We start from the raw sequence: 20,238 nt of genomic DNA on the forward strand, positions 1-20,238 counted from the left end.
CCCCGTGCTGGTGCCCAGCACCTGGGGCTAGACGACTCAACATTTACAGGGTACTTCTGAGCCCTCAAGATGCTTTCACACATATAATTTCATTTAACTAATTCTGAAAATGACAGTGCACTATGCATACAGTTATCCCATGCTACACATAAGGGAGCTGATGCATGGAGAATTGCAGTAATGCCCAAGGTCTCCTCGCTTCCTGACCAGCACTCTCCCCCTTCCATCCCGTTGCCTTTTCCTGCTGTGATGTTTTATAAAGGAGGAAAAGAAGTCAAATGGGCCAGTACTTTATTGATGTACATACATAGAGCCAAATGTCATTTATAACACATGTAAGAAGTCGTTAGGGGAAACTTCCCTTTAGTAAAGTATGAAGAAATGGAGTTTCTTAATGTATTTATTTTTTTTAAATTTTTTTTTAACGTTTATTTATTTTTGAGACAGAGAGAGACAGAGCATGAATGGGGGAGGGGCAGAGAGAGAGGGAGACACAGAATCAAAAGCAGGCTCTAGGCTCTGAGCCGTCAGCCCAGAGCCCGACGCAGGGCTCGAACTCACGGACCGCGAGATCGTGACCTGAGCTGAAGTCGGACGCTTAACCGACTGAGCCACCCAGGCGCCCCTTAATGTATTTATTTTTAATAGGCGATGGAATCTTGTGCATTCAAAACATTCGGACATCAAGATAGTGCATTGTAGTAAGCCTCACTCCGTCCTGTCACCATTTTCCCAGGTCCCCCTGCCTCCCCACGCAGAGAAATACCTCTATTAGTTTCACTAGGTTCTTCTGAAACCTTCCAGAGTTTCTTTAAGCAAATACCAACGAGCAGGAGTGTTATACCCTGGTGACCTCTCCATATGAGTTTATAGACCATGTCCTCATTGTTTCTTCCAATGGTGGCCCATTGTTTGGCTGAACCACCTAAATGATGGATATGTAGGAGAAGCAAGTGTTTTTTAAAAGGTAAACATGAAGTTTTTTTTTTTTTTTTTTAAAGGGAAGTTGGTGGGATATGTCTACTTTCATTCAGAAGTCAGGCCTTACCAGAGCTGATCAGTGTTCTAGCCACAGAAGCTATCCCTCATCTCAAGATGTCTGGTCTTCTGTTTAAGAATTAAGTGTCGGTGGCACCTGGGTGGCTCAGTCGGTTAAGCGTCCGACTTCACCTCAGGTCATGATCTCACAGTTCGTAGGTTCAAGCCTGGCTCCAGGCTCTGTGCTGACACCTCTCTCTCTGCCCCTTGCCTGCTCGCACTGTCTTTCTCTCCCTCAAAAAGTAAATAAACGTTAAAGAAAAATAAATAAAAGAAAAATAAAAGAATTAAGTGTTGGGGTGCCCGGTTGGCTCAGTTGGTTAAGTGCCTGACTCTTGATCTCACCTCAGGTCTTGGTCTCAGGGCCATGAGTTCAAGCCTGCGTTGGACTCCATGTTGCGCATTGAAGCCTACTTAAAAAAAAAAAAAAATTAAGTGTCTATAAGTCAGACCTTCAACATGTAGAAAGTGCACCGAAAATCCCAGAAAAGTGATGAGGTGGTCAAGAAAATAAGTTGTTTTTCCTTTTCTTTTTTTTTTTTTTTACAAAAACAAAATTTAAATTGAACATGGTAACTGCTTGAATGGGTGGAACCTATTTGGCTACGACCTGCTGAGACAGAGTACTTTTCTTGTCAGGTATCGAAGCAAATTAAAGCTGATCCGTGCGAAGGAAGAAGACAGTGGCCATTACACTATTGTCGTCCAAAATGAAGACGACGTGAAGAGCTATACTTTCGAACTCTTAACGCAAGGTGTGTAAGGGCAGTACAAAGGTAATGTCAGCTCAGGGAATAAGTGCACGGGTGTCCCCCAGGGAGGGTTTGGCACTATTCGCCCAGGTCGTGGAGAGAAAAGCAACACTTCATGGGAGAAGCAGGGGGTGTAGATGTCATGTGTCAGGGAAAGCTTTGTTGGGCTTAATGAATTCACGCAGTTCTGGGAAGTTCCCGGCTCTGCTCTGAAGCACCCTGACTGGGGAATTCCTAGGTTACAACACCACCTGCTTCTCAGTCTGGCACCTCCAGTTCTGGGAAGAGGAAAATGATGCTTTTTTTTTTTTTTTGTCCAGATGATGTTTAGATTGTTCTGGAGACTTTTAGCCTTTTTGCTTAGCTTCCCTTGAAGATATTGGACAATAGCCCTTAGCAGGAGGGAGTGCCTGAGTCTGTTTACGTTCAGGCTCAGCACCTGTTTACTTAGGTGCCTACTGTGTGCCAGGGACTGTCTTAGGTGGGCTCAGTTGACCCTCGCAGTAAATCTGTGATGAGGTATTAGCATATTTCTAGTTTGTTTGACCACAGGGGCGCGCCTGGCTGGTTCCGTTAGTAGAGCATGCAGCTCTTGATCTTGGGGTCATGGACTTGAGCCCCACATTGGGTGTAGAGATTACTTAAAAATACAATCTTAAAAAAAATCTAATTATTTGATCATGGATTAAAGAAAGTCTTTTAGGGGCGCCTGGGTGGTTTAGTCAGTTGAGCGACCGACTTCGGCTCAGGTCATGATCTCACGGTTTGTAAGTTCGAGCCCCGCGTCGGGCTCTGTGCTGACAGCTCAGAGCCTGGAACCTGCTTCGGATTCTGTGTCTCCCTCTCTCTCTGCCCCTCCCCCACTCATGCTCTGTGTCTCTCTGTCTCAGAAATAAATAAACATTAAAAAAAATTTTTTTTTTAATCTTTAAAACGTAGTCACATTCCACAGAGGCACTTTGGTAGATGCTGCTTTAGATTATACTCTAGCTGAATCCATTAGTCGAACCCCAAGCTGTAATACAATTTTAAGAGCCCTCTTTGCCTTTTAAGCCAAATAACCACAGGGGCTTTTTGCTTTCCTCACTCCAGATTTCAAACACCACAGGGTACAAATCCCCAAACACTGAAACTTTGAAAATGCTCTTAACCAAGTGGGTCTGCCCGAACTGGAGCATTATTATTATGCACATAATTGCTTTCAGCCCCTTCTTGGGCGGTTATTTGCTCTGTAGGTTCAAGTGCCACGTGGACAAGTTCTGAACTTGTGTTTCCCGGGAGTTCTGGGACACAGGCCATCCCGTTCTGATTTCTTTTCCCTTCTTGCAGTTCCCTCGTCTATTCTGGACTTGGTCGACGATCACCATGGCTCCACCGGGGGACAGACTGTGAGATGCACAGCAGAAGGGACACCTCTTCCCGATATCGAGTGGATGATTTGCAAGGATATTAAGAAGTATGGAAACGAAATGTTTCTTTTCCATGTGTGGTCAGAATGTTTCCTCCTTGATAGGAAGAACTTCAAATGCATTTTCTTTCTCTTGTTGGTCATTTTCTTGTTTTTTTTTTTTTTTTTTTTTTTTGTTGTTGTTGTTTTTTGTATTTGTGATTCTTACTTGGCCTAAGTCTCATAAACTACAAGGTAGGGTTCGAAACCCGGGCTCGGTCTGCACATGTGCACGTTATGTATGCGTGTGCATTTGTGTGGTCGTGAAGAGACGTAAGGAGAAGGTCCGTGGCTCTCACCAGATTCTCAAAAGGTCCCTAATCAGAAAAGAAGATGGGGGCGCCTGGGTGGGTCAGTCGGTTAAGCATCCAGCTTCAGCTCAGGTCACGATCTCACGGTTCCTGGGTTCGAGCCCCGCGTCGGGCTCTGTGCTGACAGCTCAGGGCCTGGAGCCTGCTTCGGATCCTGTGTCTCCCTCTCTCTCTGCCCCTCCCCTGCTCACGCTCTTTCTCTTTCAAAAATAAATTTAAAAATGCTTACAAAAATTTAAAGAAAGAAAAGAAAAGAAGATGAATTTAAAGGACTACAGCGATAAGAGGATTTTTACTATCCTGGCCCACTTCACCTTTCACTTCTTATATGGTGAACTTTATTTGGTAGCTAGACTGGCATGGGAACGTAAACGAAAATATTGCCCATGTGACTGCTCACGTCATTTACCTGCCTGCTGTTTGGCAGGAGTTACCCCACCGGTTCCTCCTGTACCCCTCATTTGTGAACCTTCCATGATGGGCACTTGAGCGACATGGTCCCACTTTGACCCGTGGTGACTGGTTGTGTTCAGAAGCCTTGCCTCGACTGTTTCTGCTGGAGGCTGAGACTCCTGGACCTTCCCCTTCTTGGGGCTGAGAGCCTGGACTTAGATTTTGACGAAAGCTGGAATCTAGGTCTTGTAACTCAGCCAGGGATCACTCCAAACCTTGCGACATCTTACGGGCTGTTGACAGTGCAAGTGGAGAGAGAAGGACGGAGCCAGGCTTTTTCAAGGGGTGGAAAATGGGTATAGTTAAACATTATTTTTTTCAAATTAATTTATTTATTTGCAAGAGTGAGTGGAGGAGAGGGGCAGAGAGAGAGGGAGAGAATCCAAAGCAAGCTCTACACTGTCAGCTCAGGGCCCAACTCAGGACTCCATCCCACAAACCATGAGATCATAACCTGAGCCTAAATCAAGAGTTGGACGCTCACCCGACTGAGGCACCCAGGTGCCCCTAAACATTCTTGAGGTGGAACTGTTCCGTTTGCTCATGGGGTCAAGACTTGGGATTGGTAGTTATATTTGATTGAACTTATTTCTACCTCATGTACTTCCTAACAGTCAACTTTTTTTTTAAATTATTATTTTTTAAATGCTTTTATTTTATTTTTGAGAGAGAGAGAAAGGAGAGAGAGGGAGTGAGTGCGCCAGGGAGGGGCAGAGAGAGAGGGAGACAGAGGATCTGGAACAGGCTCCAGGCTCCATGCTGTCAGCACAGGAGCCCAATGCGGGGCTCGAACTCACGAACTGTGAGACTATGACCTGAGCCGAAATCGGGTGCTTAACCGACTGAGCCACCCGGGCGCCCCTATTCTTTTTTTTTTTTTTTTAATTTAAATCCAAGTTAGTTAACTTGTAGGTTGATCTGTGTGTACGTTTCAACAGTTACCTTTCATTTATCCACCTATAGGTTATTCTCTCTTGGGCGTGTGCAAACAAGTTTTAGCGTTATTACGTGCATAAAATGAGAAAGTCAACCTGTGGCACCCCCAAATGTAGGCAAGGTCAGAACTGCTTGCCACCTTAGAGGAGTCTCACTGCTTCAGTCACCTCCATTATCCCGATAATTGGCTCTACACTGATGTCCTCTTTCTCTCCAGATGTAATAACGAAACTTCATGGACGGTTTTGGCGAACAACATCTCGAACATCATCACGGAGGTCCACCGCCGGGACAGGAGTACTGTGGAGGGCCGAGTGACGTTCACCAGAGTGGAGGAGACCATCGCCGTTCGATGCCTGGCCAAGAATCTTCTTGGAGCCGAGAACCGAGAGCTGAAGCTGGTGGCTCCCAGTGAGTTGCTCTTAGACATCCGCCAAGCCCTTCCTCCCTCAGCCAGAACTTCGAGTCCCAGATGGGGTTCTAAAGGAATGAAGGCCCCAAGGCAGAAATTCAGCTCCGAATGCTCTCAAAGGGCCTTCTCTGGGCATCCATATGGGAACCCTTTTCTTTCAGATTTTGACCCCAAACTGCATCTCGCAGAAGCATCCTAGGCATTTTGCTTGTCTAACAGGATAGCTGCTCAGTCTCTTTAGTCTGAGGGGGGGAGGGGAGGGGTGGTGAGGGGGAAGGAGGATCTTCTGCCTTGTTGCTCCTTACAACCCTTGAGACAGGTTGAATTCTTAAAAATAATAATAATAATAATAATAATAATAATGAAGCCAGAAGTGATAGAAACACACTGCAGCCTTTCAAAATAAACTGAACTTACACAGCGTTCAGTGTCATTTGTCAGTCTTTATATTCCCAGTTCACATTCTGTCTAGAATGTTAATGCTGCGGCACCCTTGGAGGAAGTATGGCATTTTGCGCAGTCTTGTGCAGTTGCACAGAGTTGATTGAATTTTGTCCCTTTCTCTGCTAAGGGAAGAGACTGGACTGGTTTCATGAGCGTAGGTGATGGAGAGATGCTATCGCCCATCCCTAAAATAAGCCAAGCAGCCTCCTGCTTTTCCACCAGCGGTGTGAGAGTTCCGGCCCAGGCACCCCCCCCTCACCTTCCTGCGCTCTGGCACATTTGTGCGAATTCTTCACCATGCCTCTTTCTCCTCCAGCGCTGCGTTCTGAACTCACAGTGGCGGCTGCAGTCCTGGTCCTGCTGGTGATTGTGATCATCTCCCTCATTGTCCTGGTTGTCATTTGGAAACAGGTAGATATTTTCTTCAGAGAACGAAAGATACGAACAAGGAGCAGCGCAATCTAGTTCAGTGCTTGGCACAGAGAAGGAGCTCAGTCGTTACGTGTTGAACGAAAGTGTCGCTCGGTCCTACTGTGTGTGGTCGCCTTGCTGTAGTTAAGCTTTGGTGCCTTTGGACTTTGGTAATTCACCAGCTAGTTGTCCCGGTCGTTCACAGAAACCGAGGTATGAAATTCGTTGGAGGGTCATTGAATCGATCAGCCCCGATGGACATGAATATATTTACGTGGACCCGATGCAGCTGCCTTATGACTCTAGATGGGAGTTTCCAAGAGATGGACTAGTGCTTGGTAAGCGCCTACCCGGCTGATCTCCCAAGACTCCCTTTTGATTTCTACATAACTTTACTTTTTATAGCCTTGTGCAGGAATAAGGGATCTGGGCTTGCTTAGCAAGAGCTAGGCAATGGAAGTTGGCCGTCAGAAGTATTTTTGTCTTGAAAATGAGTTAATTGCATCACCGCAGTAGTTTTTGGGTTTTTTTTTTTTTTTTTAAATCTTGTCCTGTAGCAAATTATGGTTAAAGAAAATTTTACAAGAGGAGAAGAGAATATGAGGAGGTCCTGCCAAAGATAACAAGCAAAATGGCTTTGCTTTGGGAATGACACAAATTGAAAATGAGGCGAATTTCGGTGACCGAAAAGAGATGAGAAACGAATGAGGACAACCACAAAGGGTATTTTAATCCAGTACATTCTGAGGATGTATTAGATACTTCTTTAGAATATACATATTTAATAGGTACTTTTTTGGGGGTGCTCGGGTGGCTCAGGCAGTTGAGTGTCTGACTCTTTGATTTCGGCTCAGATCATCATCTTGAGGTTCGTGGGTTCGAGCCCTGCGTCGAGCTCTGCGGTGACCGCCTGGAGCCTGCTTGGGATTCTCTCTCTTCCTCTCTCTGCACCTCCCCTGCTCTCTCTCTCTCTCTCTCTCTCTCTCAAAATAAATAAAATAGGTACTTTTCAAAGCGGAACGTGTAAAAATAATCAAGCCAACTTCTCAACTATTGCAATCTTGGGCTGAGACCAACTACATGAAGCTTTAGTCCAAGGGTTTTTTTTTTTAATTTTAAATCATATTCAGAATGAATGAAAACAAGACAAAGACAAATGAAAGAGCTAGAAGTTGTGTCATCAGGAATATGCTAACGGTATGTACTTCGGAGGATGCCAGAGGCAGTGTTTAATTATCCACTTGTCTCATTCCAGAGTATGGCAAGGTTAGGTCTTCTTAGAGACTTACTTAAGCTGAAATCAAATATGGTATCCTAGCTACTTCCAAGTTCAAATATTACAGCTGGGAATTTAGCTTTCTTTATTATCTCTCTCTGCTGCCAGTCCCACCCCACCACCACCCCCTAATTTTACAAAATGGAGCGAGGAACTTAAAGTAATAAAATGTGGTGGAAAAGGGCGACATCCCTAATATGCTAAGAGGCATTTCTATGTCTCTCTCTGCTCCTGTGTATTTCCAGGTTGCTAGGGAAGCAGTACCTTTCCGGGTGCAGCTTCCGACATGAAAACATTCAGTCAGAGTTGCTGCTGGCCGGGGCGCCTAGGTGGCTCAGTAGGTTAAGCGTCCAACTCTTGACTTCGGCTCAGGTCATGATCTCATGGTTTGTGAGTTCAAGCCCCACCTCGGGCTCTGTGCTAACAGTACAGAGCCTGCCTGGGATTCTCTCTCTCTTTCCCCCTCTCTCTGCCCCTCCCCTACTGGCACATGTTCTCTCTCTCTCTCTCTCTCTCACAAAATCAATAAACATTAAAAAAAAAAAAAAGAGTTACTTCTGGCTATTAGTCCCTTATGAGCTGAGTCTTTTCCTGGTTTGGCTCTGCGTGGCGGGGCTGGCCACTCTGGGAAGCATTCCTTTTTAGACTGCGAGCTCTTTGGGGACACCTGAGTGGCTCAGTCAGTTAGGTGTCTGACTTTGGCTCAGGTCATGATCTTGCGTTTGTGGATTCAAGCCCCGCGTCGGGCTCTGTGCTGACAGCTCAGAGCCTGGAGCCTGCTTCCGATTCTGTGTCTCCTTCTCTCTTTGCCCCTCCCTGCTCGTGTTGTCTGTCTCTCTTTCTCTCTCTCTCTCTCAAAAAATAAAATAAAACCTTAAAAAAAATTTAGACTGTGAGCTCTTTAAGAGTGGGGACAGCAGCTTCCATTTCCTTTTGCTCCCAGGGCGTGTTTAGCCTTTGTTGTGCCTGGGCTTTCTGACAAGCAGGCAGCTAGGACACCAGCCTGAAGTTTACTTCGTCATTCCTCGGAATCAGCGATATCTTGAATGCTGCAGTCTTTCCAGTGGATAAGGACTTATTGATGCAAAAGATGCCTGTGGAGAACAGAAGGGTAGCGAGGCAGGGGGTTTTGGGTGAGAGCCACAGAAAACGAGCACATGGGAGCCTGCAGTCTGGCCCAGCGCTGGAGCTAGCCGACAGGATGCTCACCCCAAGGAGAGCTGCACCCTCCTTATTCCTCCCTGCGTTTTCCTTTTCCTTGCAAATGTTATTTGACAAAAGCAATCGTGCTAATGTCCTTCCCCGTGGGTTCGGTGCTGGTCTTGACATGGTGACTTGGAGGAACCGTTATGCTTACTCCATGCTGGAAGAATGCCCCCGCTGTGCCCCTGCGAGCGCTGGCCATGGGGAATAGAACTGAGGGGACGCCACCGTCTGCCTGAGTTAGTGGTTCTGATCGCCCACAGGTCGTATCCTGGGATCTGGTGCGTTCGGGAAAGTGGTCGAAGGAACTGCCTATGGATTGAGCCGGTCCCAGCCTGTCATGAAAGTAGCAGTAAAGATGCTAAAACGTAAGTGCCCCATCCTGGGATTTCTTCGAAAATGGAGATAGTAAGTGAATCGCTCCAAACCCCACAGCCAGTAAATGCCAAACTTAGGACTAGATCTTGGTTCTTTCGACTCTAGGTTTCATGGGTAGTTAGACTCTTTTCTCAGTCGGGTTATTTAAATTATTCTTGTTGCCTGTATGTTGGAAAATCAAGAGTTGTTATTTTTGGTGACTTCTTTTTTCCCTGAAGACTTGGGATTAGTTATCAGTCTAGACCAAGTCACTATGTGTTTCTCTTTTAGACTCTTCGCTAAGTAAAATGACATCCAATCACAGGATTAAAGCCATGTTGCTGGCTTTTTCTGGGAAGTAAATCAGTTGAACTGATACGTGATTTATTTCTTCAACAGCCACAGCCAGATCCAGTGAAAAACAAGCTCTCATGTCGGAACTGAAGATAATGACTCACCTGGGGCCCCATTTAAACATTGTGAACTTGCTGGGGGCCTGCACCAAGTCGGGTAGGTTTCCTGACCTGGGGGTAGGGATCTTTTATAGATCTATAGTTGGGAAGACTGCTCAGGATTTTTTTTTTTAATGTTTATTTATTTTTGAGAGAGAGAGAGAGGTGCAGAGAAAAAGGGGAACAGAGGATCCGAAGCAGGCTTTGCACTGACAGCAGAGAGCCTGACGTGGGGCTTGAACTCACAAACTGTGAGATCAAGACCTGAGCTGAAGTCAGACGCTCAACTGACTGAGCCACCCAGGCACCTCCTTTTTTGTTTTTGTTTTTTAAAGTTTACTTATTTTGAGGCAGAGAGAGAGAGAGAGCCTCCCAAATGATCTCATGACTGTGAGATCATGACCTGAGCAAAGTCAAGAGTCAGATGCTTACCTGACTGAGCCACCCAGGCTCCCCTGTCCAGACTTTTTTATTTTATTTTATTTTTTAATTTTTTTTAACGTTTTATTTATTTTTGAGACAGGGAGAGACAGAGCATGAACGGGGGAGGGTCAGAGAGAGGGAGACACAGAATCCGAAACAGGCTCCAGGTTCTGAGCTGTCAGCACAGAGCCCGACGCGGGGCTCGAACTCACGGACAGTGACATCGTGACCTGAGCCGAAGTCGGACGCTTAACCGACTGAGCCACCCAGGTGCCCCTGTCCAGACTTTTTTAAACCCTCCTTCTCTCTCTGCAAACATGCCCACAAATATAAGTCCGTGAATGGAGTTGCCTGGATTCCACTGAATGGAAGGTCATTGTTTTTGAGCCATATCTCTCGCCAGCACGCACAGCATTTCATGACTTTTCTTCATTTTCATACCCATTTCTAAACTGGCCTTGGTTCCCACAGGCCCTATTTACATCATCACGGAGTACTGCTTCTATGGGGATTTGGTCAACTATTTGCATAAGAATAGGGACAGCTTCCTGAGCCGACACCCAGAGAAGCCAAAGAAAGAGTTGGACATTTTTGGGCTGAACCCTGCTGATGAAAGCACACGGAGGTGGGTGCAGAGGGACACGTTGCTGTGAATCGTTGTGTTACAAGTGGGGAGAACCCACGTCGGGATAGAATCCACGTCTGCAGATCCAGGGCCGGCAGGTGGCAAGAGTCCAGCTCCCCTGCCCATCATTCCATGATGGTGACACGTGCCGGTACATCCCATGACACGGTGCTGGTGTTTTGGACCAGATATCACCTGAGGAGGCCTAACTGAGAGGTTTGAATGGAAGCAAAAGTTGGACTCATTCTGGGGGCCAGTTTGCTGTTTTTGTGTGTTCCACTTAAGACCCGTAATTGCAGCTATAAATCAAGCCAGTGGTAGTGATCGTAACTGCAGGAACTTACAGGTGGCTATAAAGATCTCTGTAGATTTCAAGTTCCGTAAGATCAGAAAGTACAAGTTCCCTTTGTATCGAATTACTCGACGGCCACCAAACTGGCACTGAATTTACGGAGTAGCAGGAAACGTCTGCCCGAGCCATGTGGTCGTGTGGTCCGGGTTTGTGGCCTGTTTATTGTAAAACGGAGCAAGAATAAGGACAGACACACCTGAGTAGATGACCCGTGTGTTTGTGTGATTACTGATTAGTGCTCATCTCATCTACCAGACCACCCCACGTGAAGGGTACACATTGGTTTTGCTTTTGCTCACCCCGGCCACCCCCCTACTCACCACACTACCTTGCATGCGGTAGGCACCTGGTCGTCCCCTACTGAATGTTGAATGACCACCCCCGAGGGGCACCCTGAATCACGTTTCTTTTTCTGTTTTTACAGTTACGTTATTTTATCTTTTGAAAACAACGGTGACTATATGGACATGAAGCAAGCTGATACCACACAGTACGTCCCCATGCTGGAAAGGAAAGAGGTTTCTAAATACTCGGACATCCAGAGATCTCTGTATGATCGCCCGGCCTCGTATAAGAAGAAATCTACGTCAGGTAAAAGTGTCAGTGTGTCCTCTCTGCCTCTTCTAGTGCCTTAACGATTCAGATGTCCCCTGCTCTCCGCAAGTTTTGTTCGTGCCACTCTGCTTTTATGAAAGGCCCACGTGAGTATTTGTTTTCGCTTGCTGAGAGAAATCAATCCAAAGAGGATTTGCTTCTTTGCTTTATGCCATTTTGGCTTGCAGAGGGTTTCATAGGCATGCTCTACTTTCGGATAGTGGTCAATTCTCAGGGGAAGGTGAGCAGGTGGGGTGAGTCAGACTGTGAGGCTGTGGTCCCTAAATGCAGGTTTGCACAAGTGGGTCTGTGACGTGCCCTCAGAACTTTCTGGGCTATGACTTGAAAGGAAGAACAAGAATAAAGACAAACTTAATGCAATGCATTTTCATTTACTTGAAATGTAAAACTTCTAAGGAATTATTTATTCTGATATAACGATCTTCCTTTTTTTGGTGTTTGTGTGTGTGTGTGTGTGTGTGTGTGTGTGTGTTTTAATGAAAGTATGGGGGTAATTGATGGTTTTTTCCCCCCTCAGTGCCCTTACTTGGTAAATTTAAAAGTTGGCTACCTTATATTGGTTCCCAATAGTATTTAAAAATTTTTAATCACATAAGTCTCTGATATCGATGAGTTCAGTAGCCCTTGCTTTTGGCTTTGCTAATATCCGCTTTGTGATAGAAGCTGGAAGGTAGACAATTTAAGGTTATATTTTCTGACAAGGGTGTTGAGTGTTTGTACTGAACGTTGTTTGAAGGAAGATCCCGTCTAATCTTTCAAAACAGATGAACATGTGGCATAGTGGCATTGATTTGTGAACTCCAGGGAGCCTAACTGATGCCCATAGCAGATGGACTACCCCACTTCTGCTGCGGGGAGACCCTTCCAGGTCCCCGTCTAATCCCAGGCTTGGAGTGGGGAGGACGTCCTGCTGGGTCTGAGGTTGACCAGTCTCTCGATTTTGTGTTCCTGGGCCTGGGCCCTCCCCTTGGTCAATGCAAAAAAGTGTTGAGCTGCCATGGAAATTATTTTGTAAATCACTGATATGCTCTGCATGCTTGCGGGGTTCTTCAGTGAAAGGTACAAATCCATTTAAAAAAAGAATGTGCTTGTTTTGCAAAGCTCCATACATGAGAATATTTTCCATTGCTGCAGTTCCAAGTTCCATTCACTCCTCATTGCCAAATGGGGGAACTTCCAAGCCCTTTTAAAAGATTAGCCAATGAGAGCTGTCGGAACAGTGCTTCCTCTCCCCTCCCGTATTGTTAAAAATAGTTTACATTGCTTCCCAGGCTGGACCTGGCTCCAGATGTCAGGGGAACCTGATTCATGCTCAGCCCGGGCCCTGTTGGCAGGCACGCCCCTGATTTCTGGCCTTCTCCTGGCTGGCTGGAAAAATATGAATGGTTGCACTACTCTTCACTTGCCTGAAAGCGTTCAAAAAGAAATGAGAACGGCTGGCCTAGATTACCTCCTTCCTCGAAAACCCTGGGACCCTTCCAGAGGAGACTAACTGGGCAAAGTGGACAAGTTGCAGAAGGAACTAAACGCAGAGTCAATGGCACTGACCTTTAAGATCGTTCCCTCTAGTCTGACTGGGGCTTGCTTTAATACAGGAAAGAAGCCAAATACTATGAAGGTGGCTTTAACGAGAAAAGAGAAAGGCAATTCTTAGAAGCTACTTTTTTTTTTTAATGGTCATTTATTTTTTAGAGAAAGAGAGAGACGCACACACAGAGTGTAAGTGGGGGAGGGGCAGGGAGAGAAGGAGACACAGAATCCATCCAAACGAAGCAGGCTCCAGGCTCTGAGCTGTCAGCACAGAGCCTGATGTGGGGCTCGAACTCACAGACCGTGAGATCACGACCTAAGCCAAAGTCAGATGCTTAACGGGCTGAGCCACCCAGGCACCCCAGAAGCTACTTTTTCGAAGGGCCCTCATGTATATTCATCCCGTAAGATTTAAAGATGACTATGTGACTTGCTAACTAAGGTTGAAAAAAGAAATATAGGAGGCAAACAACAAAATATGTGTGAGACCCCATTAGACTGGTCCCTATGGACACACACACACACACACACACACACACACACACACCAGATATATATTTCTGCAGGCATACTTCTTTTTAATGGTAGAACCTCTGTGTGGTTTGCGTCCCCACCTGCGAGGTCTGGAAACACTATAGGAAAATAATTTTAGATTTGTTCTTTGGACAAGCCTGCGCAGCCCTGTGGGAGAGCCCCCCGTGGGTGACGTTTCACGCTGTCCTCCAGCACCAACACACTTAATTCCTTTCCTGCAGACTCGGAAGTCAAAAACCTCCTTTCGGACGATAACTCAGAAGGCCTGACTCTGCTGGATTTGTTGAGCTTTACCTATCAAGTGGCGCGAGGGATGGAATTTTTGGCTTCCAAAAATGTGAGTATGTTCCCGGAACGGAGTTCTCTGTAGATCCGGGCCTGGAGCGTGGTAGGCCTGGCAGAGGCTTGTAGCAACGGCTGCTTCTCCCTTCCCTTTCCCCGAAGTGTGGTGGGGCGTCCGGTCTCGTCAGGCGCCTACTCTGCTCCAGAGCCTTCTCCTTCGTGGGGGTGGCCGGGATGAGAGCCTGCAGGCCGTGAGCTCTTTGCTCCAGGACAGCCTCCCTGAGGTGTCCCGGGCAGCCCCAAGCACCACCACGAAGTGGCCAACCTTGCAGGGGTGAGGTGGTGTGGCGGCAGATGGACAGACTCTGTTGTTTCTTCCCTTCCCACGCAGTGTGTCCACCGGGACCTGGCTGCTCGCAACGTCCTCCTGGCGCAAGGGAAAATCGTGAAGATCTGTGACTTCGGCCTGGCCAGGGACATCATGCACGATTCAAACTACGTGTCCAAAGGCAGCGTACGTGCTCTTTCCCCCCGTTTGACTTGCTCACCTTTCCTCACTGAAGCTCTGAAACTAGGCATTGCTTCTGGCCATTCAGTGTCCATATTTGTTGTTAAATATTAAAAAAATTTTTTTAAATGTTTTATTTATTTTTGAGACAGAGACAGAGAGAGAGAGAGAGAGAGAGAGAGAGAGAGCATGAGCAGGGGAGGGGCAGAGAGAGAGGGAGACACAGAATCCGAAGCAGACTTCAGGCTCTGAGCTGTCAGCACAGAGCCCGACGCAGGGCTCAAACCCACTAATCTTGAGATCATGACCTGAGCCAAAGTCGGACGCTTAACTGACTGAGCCACCCAGGTGCCCCTTAAACATTTTTTTTAAAGTTAATTTATTTATTTTGAGAGAAAGAGAGCATGTACGTGTGCATGTGCAAGTGGGGGAGGGGCAGAGAGAGAGAGAGGGAAAGGGGGAATCCCAAGGAGTCTTCATGCTGTCAGAGCAGAGCCCAATGCCGGGCTTGATCCCATGAGATCATGACCTGAGCGGAAGTCAAAAGCCAGACGCTTAACCGACTGAGCCACCAAGGCGTCCCCAGCGTCCATATTTTAATGTGGAGCCCACAAGATTCATGAATGGGCTCCTGGGACCAATACGGAAAGCACAAGGTCTGCAGCCAGACTGCTTGGGTGTGAGTACTGGTTCCAGCACTTACTACTGTGGGGATTTGGGGCAAGTGACTTGACCATTCTGTATCTTGGTTTCCCTATCGGTCACAGCGACCTGATAATAGTACCCATCTCCTGGGTTGCCTTGGGTGATTCAGTCGGTGACTTTAAGTTAAATGCTTAGGGCAGTGCCTGGCACACACGAGCCCTCAGCAAGTGTTAGCTATTAATGTGTAGATCATGTGTGCCTGTGCACCTGCATTCATTTCCAAAGAGAGCATCTTTAACTTTTATCAAATTTGCAAACGGTGTCTGTGACCCCTAAAATGTTGCGACCCTATGAGTTAATAGATCTTAGAAGCACAATTTCCTTAAAGATGGTCTTTCTCCCCACCCCTTCTACCTCTAAGCAGATGCAGTAATTTAGGATACATTTTCCACTTGTAGGGACAATTCCAAATCACCCCACTGCACTAGTTGTGAGACAGCATGGGGTTGCTGTGCCCACCCACAGAAGGCCACTTGTCTGTGTCCAGTCTCCATGTGAGACCAGCTTTAGGTACCCTGAACAAGTCAGTGGACTTTGGTGGAGCCAATTTCTCACCTGCCTAAAAAGTTGGGGCGCCTGGGCGGCTCAGCGGGTTAAGCATCTGACTTCAGCTCGGGTCATGATCTCACAGTTCTTGGGTTCGAGCCCTGCGCTGGGCTCTGTGCTGACTGCTTAGAGCCTGGAGCCTGCTTTGGATTCTGTCTCTGTGTTTCTCTGCCCCTCCCCCACTTGTGCTCTGTCTCTCTCTCTCTCTCTCTCTCTCTCTCAAAAATAAATAAACATTAAAAAAAAGTTGATGAATCTGTGATCTCCCCATGAATTTCAGAAGGCTGAAGGTTGCTAATGTGGTTCCTTTATATTGTATATCTGCTTCAGTCTTAGTATTTCGACTGGAGTTTGTACAGCCTCCCAAAAGAAGTGGCAAAATTATCATAACGTCATATTTATAGTGATAGGAAATGAAGTTCTTAAAATTCAGTAATGTAATTGGTTCTCAGATCACTGGATCTGTTTCAAATTTTGTTCCTAGGAACACCGGCAAATAGGAGAGACTGGTCCAGTCAGGGCTTTCGCTTTTTGGGTAAAACATTCAGGATTAAATATTTTCCAATGTTATTCCTTGGGAGGACCTAAGAGGCCACATCAACTATCCATCATTCATGAAATATTTATCGAGTACCCACCAGGTGCCAGGCACTCTCACGAGGGTGGAGAACACAGCCCTGGACAAAAAAACACAGGGAGATACTTACATGGACAAGGTTCTCATTGCAAGTTATTATTAGTCCAAAAAGGACCCCTACTATTTCCGCTGCTGTGGGTCATTGGTGCGTATGCTGGATTTAATTTCCTCCCTCCTTCCATGCAGACCTTTCTCCCTGTGAAGTGGATGGCTCCTGAGAGCATCTTTGACAACCTCTACACCACGCTGAGTGACGTCTGGTCTTACGGCATTCTGCTCTGGGAGATCTTTTCCCTTGGTATGGGCCTGACGTCTCTGCTCGCTTGGGTCGTTTTGGAAAAACACTGGGAGGGAAACACTGTGTTTTCCAGGCTCCAGGGTGTTAACAATGTTAAGATACCTGCTGTGAGTCAAGTGCACTGCGGCAGATTAAATCACACATTGCGCACTTCTGGTGTCAGGAGTATGCCCGTGCAGACAGCCAGGAGTTTTGGGGGGCTGCACCCTCACGTCTGGCCTTTGCCCCCCCTCTCCTTTGGGCTGTGCTAGAATGACTTTCTCCCACTAGAGATGTTCCTGAGGACACCCACTCCCCAGCTGCTTTTTCACGGGGTCTTTGGGTTAAGTGGGTTCACCAGTGGTGATCGAGGCTCAGGTGAAAAGAAGTGTGGCCAGGAAAAGAGTGTGATTCCCCTTCTTGATCATCTCTCTGGAGGAGAAGAGCCTCCTAGTCATTGGGTTCGTCAGTCACCAGGTCCCAAACAACACAGGTACCCTGTGCTGCCAGGTGAGGGCCCTGAGGGAGGAGTGATTCATGACCCTGACCTCTGACAGTTCATCTCGGATAAGATAAGACTTACACATAGCAATAAACGGGGTGGTTCTGATTAAAATTGTAATGGAAGAGAAAAGGGGAAGGAGTTTTGGAGTAGTTTTGGAAGGCTTTAGAGAGGAAACTAAGCTTGTTCTGACTGTGGCCATAAAAACGGAAATGTTTCATGAATTCTGTTATCTTAATGTGGTAGTAAAGGGTTTCTTCCTGCCTGGTCTCCTTCTTCGATCCCATTTGTCCCTGCTTGGATGTCACTGCATCATCCCGGTGTGTGGCTTAACTGAGGCTCACAGTCTACTAAAAGCAGAGAATCACCTAGATATTTCAAGCCTCAGCTTTGACTTTTGCTCTAATTATTAAACATTTTTGGTGAGAATGATTTTTTTTTGTAATTTTTTTGGCTTTAGTGATTGAGAATTTCTCTTCCTTTTCTATTTTGCTTTGTATGTGTAGATCCAGGGATCAGAAACATTGACAAACACTTGTGTGCTTTTCCTAAGATGTAGCATCTTTGCCTAGGGTGTCTGGACTTGACCAACCCAGAAGTCCTGGTTACCTTTACGATTCCGGGCAAGCCCGTGAAGTCAAGGAGATGGTAACCCTTCATTTCCTTGCAAGAACCAGAAGTCCAAGTGGGGATCCCCAAATGTGTTCTGTAGGTGCTGTATGACCCCGAGTATCTCAGCAGTATAACGCACGCTCGTTAATCCTGGTTGTTCCCTTTGGTTTTCAGGGGGCACCCCGTACCCTGGCATGATGGTGGATTCCACTTTCTACAACAAGATCAAGAACGGGTACCGGATGGCCAAGCCTGACCACGCCACCAGCGAAGTGTGAGCCCCCTCCCCATCTCGTGCGCCTTGCGTTCATGCCCGGCGGGCGTGTGGGGTGGGGCGGGGGTGCCCTGACACTCCTCCCTGTGCCCACTCGGAGTTGTGTGCTTCCGCAGCTATGAAATCATGGTCAAGTGCTGGCACAGTGAGCCGGAGAAGAGACCCTCCTTTTACCACCTGAGTGAGATTGTGGAGAATCTGTTGCCGGGACAATATAAGAAGGTTTGTCTGGGCCCCTCCAAGCTGGGTGGAACGGCACGGGCAAAGGGAGAAGTCAAGAGCAGGCAGTCACGCGAGCGAGCAGCACAGTTCAACGCTGTTTTAAAGGAACGTTTCCAAAGGGGAGGAAGATTGTTTGATCCAGTGGCCAGGGCTTTCATGGCGTGCTCCCCCGGCCCCTGGTAGCGATGATGAATGAAAACCCTCCCCTCTCCTCAGGGCTCCCCTTTTATCTCAAGTGTGCGACACCTGTAAGCACTTTATTCTCCAGATGTTCGAGTATCTGAAGCTACCGTGCAGTTAGAAGTCTCAGGGCATCCACAGCCATTAAATCGCTAATTTGAATGCACTTAAATCCATGTGAAATTGGCTTTCACCAGCTGACTGGAAGGAACAACCTCAGCTGTTATCTGTGGCTCCAGCTGGTTTTTTGCGGAATAGGAAGCATTGTTCAAAGGAACAAATGTAATTTCATGGAGCCAAGCAGGATATGTTAATAAATGAAACAACTTTCTGCCGAGATGCTGTGAAGGAGCCCCAGACACAGTTGTATAATCAATGCAATTTCTAAGATTCAGGTTCGTCAGTATGTAGAGTCTTCATATCTATTGCTTGTCCTTCTCATAGAGGAGCAGCGTTAGGTCGTTGCATGCTGAACTGGGCGTTAAATACTTGTGTCTATTGATTATCTCACTGCCCGTTACAACTCCCATAAGTGAGGCAATGAGGAGGCGAAAGGAAATTAATGGTGGCTCAGTCAAAGATGCCCTGGCTGGTTAAGTAAGATGTATGGGTGGGAAGAGACTGGAATTGGTCTGGAAAATGAAGTCTTTTTAGATCCAAGTTCTGTAAGTTTTGAGTTAGATTTCTCCAACGTTTAAGGGTCAGGAAGGTTTCAGGGGTGGTGCTTTCAGTGGAAGTCCTTGTCCCCTCTTATTGAGACCCATCCAAGCCCTGAAGAGACTATGTATTGGGACCAGAAGGCTCCCCGCTAGTCCCAGAGAAGGGAGTGTGTGTGCATGGGGGTGGGTGGGAACACAGTCATAGCTACCAACTCAGTGAAGGGGTTCATTGTATCTTTTTTTTTAAACAAGTTTATTTGGAGAGCGACAGAGAGAGCGGGGGAGGAGCAGAGAGAGAGAGAGAGAGAGAGAGAGAGAGAGAGAGAATCCCAAGCAGGCTCAGTGTTATGCGGGGCTCAAACTCAATAACCGCGAGATTATGACCTGAGCCAAAACCAAGAGTCAGTCGCTTAACCCACTGAGCCACCCAGGTGCCCTGGGGCTCATTGTATCTTAAGGAGAATGAGAGATCCCATTGGTAGGATGGCAGGAGATCTCTGCCATCAGTGGTCCTTTCCCCATGTCCCACATCCCTGGGATGTGACAGTTGACAGCTGACTCTCCTTCAATTGTCTCAACCCCGCATCTGTGTGGTAGCTTGGAAACACAGACGGTTAAATAATAGTTCTGAGCGTCCTTTCTGCAGTTCAGTGGGTGACACTTGGTTAACCATGTGAAATGCATATCTGCAGAGCTACGAAAAGATTCACCTGGACTTCTTGAAGAGCGACCACCCTGCCGTGGCGCGCATGCGCGTGGACTCGGACAACGCCTACATTGGCGTCACCTACAAACACGAGGAAGACAAGCTGAAGGACTGGGAAGGCAGCCTGGACGAGCAGAGGCTGAGTGCAGACAGCGGCTACATCATCCCTCTGCCCGACATCGACCCTGTTCCTGAGGAGGAGGACCTGGGCAAGAGGAACAGACACAGGTAGGGCCTCCTGCAGAGCTCCCCTCCGCCCCCAGCGCACCTGAAGGAGGGGAGCCATTGCCCTGGCGACATCAGTGCATCTGTTCGAGGGGAGCGAGGGGAGCGGTGGCAGAGCCTCCGAGGGGTCTGTTTCCATATGCAAATGCTTCCCAGATGCTCCTCATACCTGCTCCGTGGGGCTGGGGGAGGTATAGGGCAGGCAGGGTGGAGAGTCTTTGACCAGAGTCCTCAGGTGTTTTGATCAGACTGTCGCAGCCGCTCTGATTATTGAGATACTAGAAGCCTCTCTTGCTGTTTTCTGCACTGGTCATGGAACAGAGGAGAGAGCT

The 20,238-nt window shown here is 47.2% G+C and overlaps 1 protein-coding gene across 2 annotated transcripts in view; it reads left to right on the forward strand.

Moving 5' to 3' along the window:
• PDGFRA (platelet derived growth factor receptor alpha) overlaps positions 1–20,238 on the forward strand; it is a 37,959-nt gene that overhangs the window by 11,964 nt on the left and 5,757 nt on the right. Inside the window, exons 7-21 of one of the 2 annotated variants that reach the window (XM_047090991.1) lie at positions 1,678–1,793; positions 3,120–3,246; positions 5,155–5,348; positions 6,110–6,204; positions 6,410–6,542; positions 8,947–9,051; positions 9,440–9,550; positions 10,387–10,540; positions 11,317–11,483; positions 13,793–13,908; positions 14,245–14,367; positions 16,436–16,547; positions 17,815–17,914; positions 18,031–18,136; positions 19,668–19,909. In XM_047090991.1, coding sequence (XP_046946947.1) covers positions 1,678–1,793; positions 3,120–3,246; positions 5,155–5,348; positions 6,110–6,204; positions 6,410–6,542; positions 8,947–9,051; positions 9,440–9,550; positions 10,387–10,540; positions 11,317–11,483; positions 13,793–13,908; positions 14,245–14,367; positions 16,436–16,547; positions 17,815–17,914; positions 18,031–18,136; positions 19,668–19,909 — 2,001 coding nt within the window. Of the gene's footprint in view, positions 1–1,677; positions 1,794–3,119; positions 3,247–5,154; positions 5,349–6,109; positions 6,205–6,409; positions 6,543–8,946; positions 9,052–9,439; positions 9,551–10,386; positions 10,541–11,316; positions 11,492–12,778; positions 12,854–13,792; positions 13,909–14,244; positions 14,368–16,435; positions 16,548–17,814; positions 17,915–18,030; positions 18,137–19,667; positions 19,910–20,238 lie in introns of those variants that run through there. The other variant, XM_047090992.1, reaches the window with a different exon arrangement.

The sequence above is a fragment of the Lynx rufus genome, unplaced genomic scaffold, assembly GCF_022079265.1.
Source record: "Lynx rufus isolate CCGP_SWC_20201006 ecotype Redwood Valley unplaced genomic scaffold, mLynRuf1.p SCAF_3, whole genome shotgun sequence".
NCBI classification, from domain to species: domain Eukaryota; kingdom Metazoa; phylum Chordata; class Mammalia; order Carnivora; family Felidae; genus Lynx; species Lynx rufus.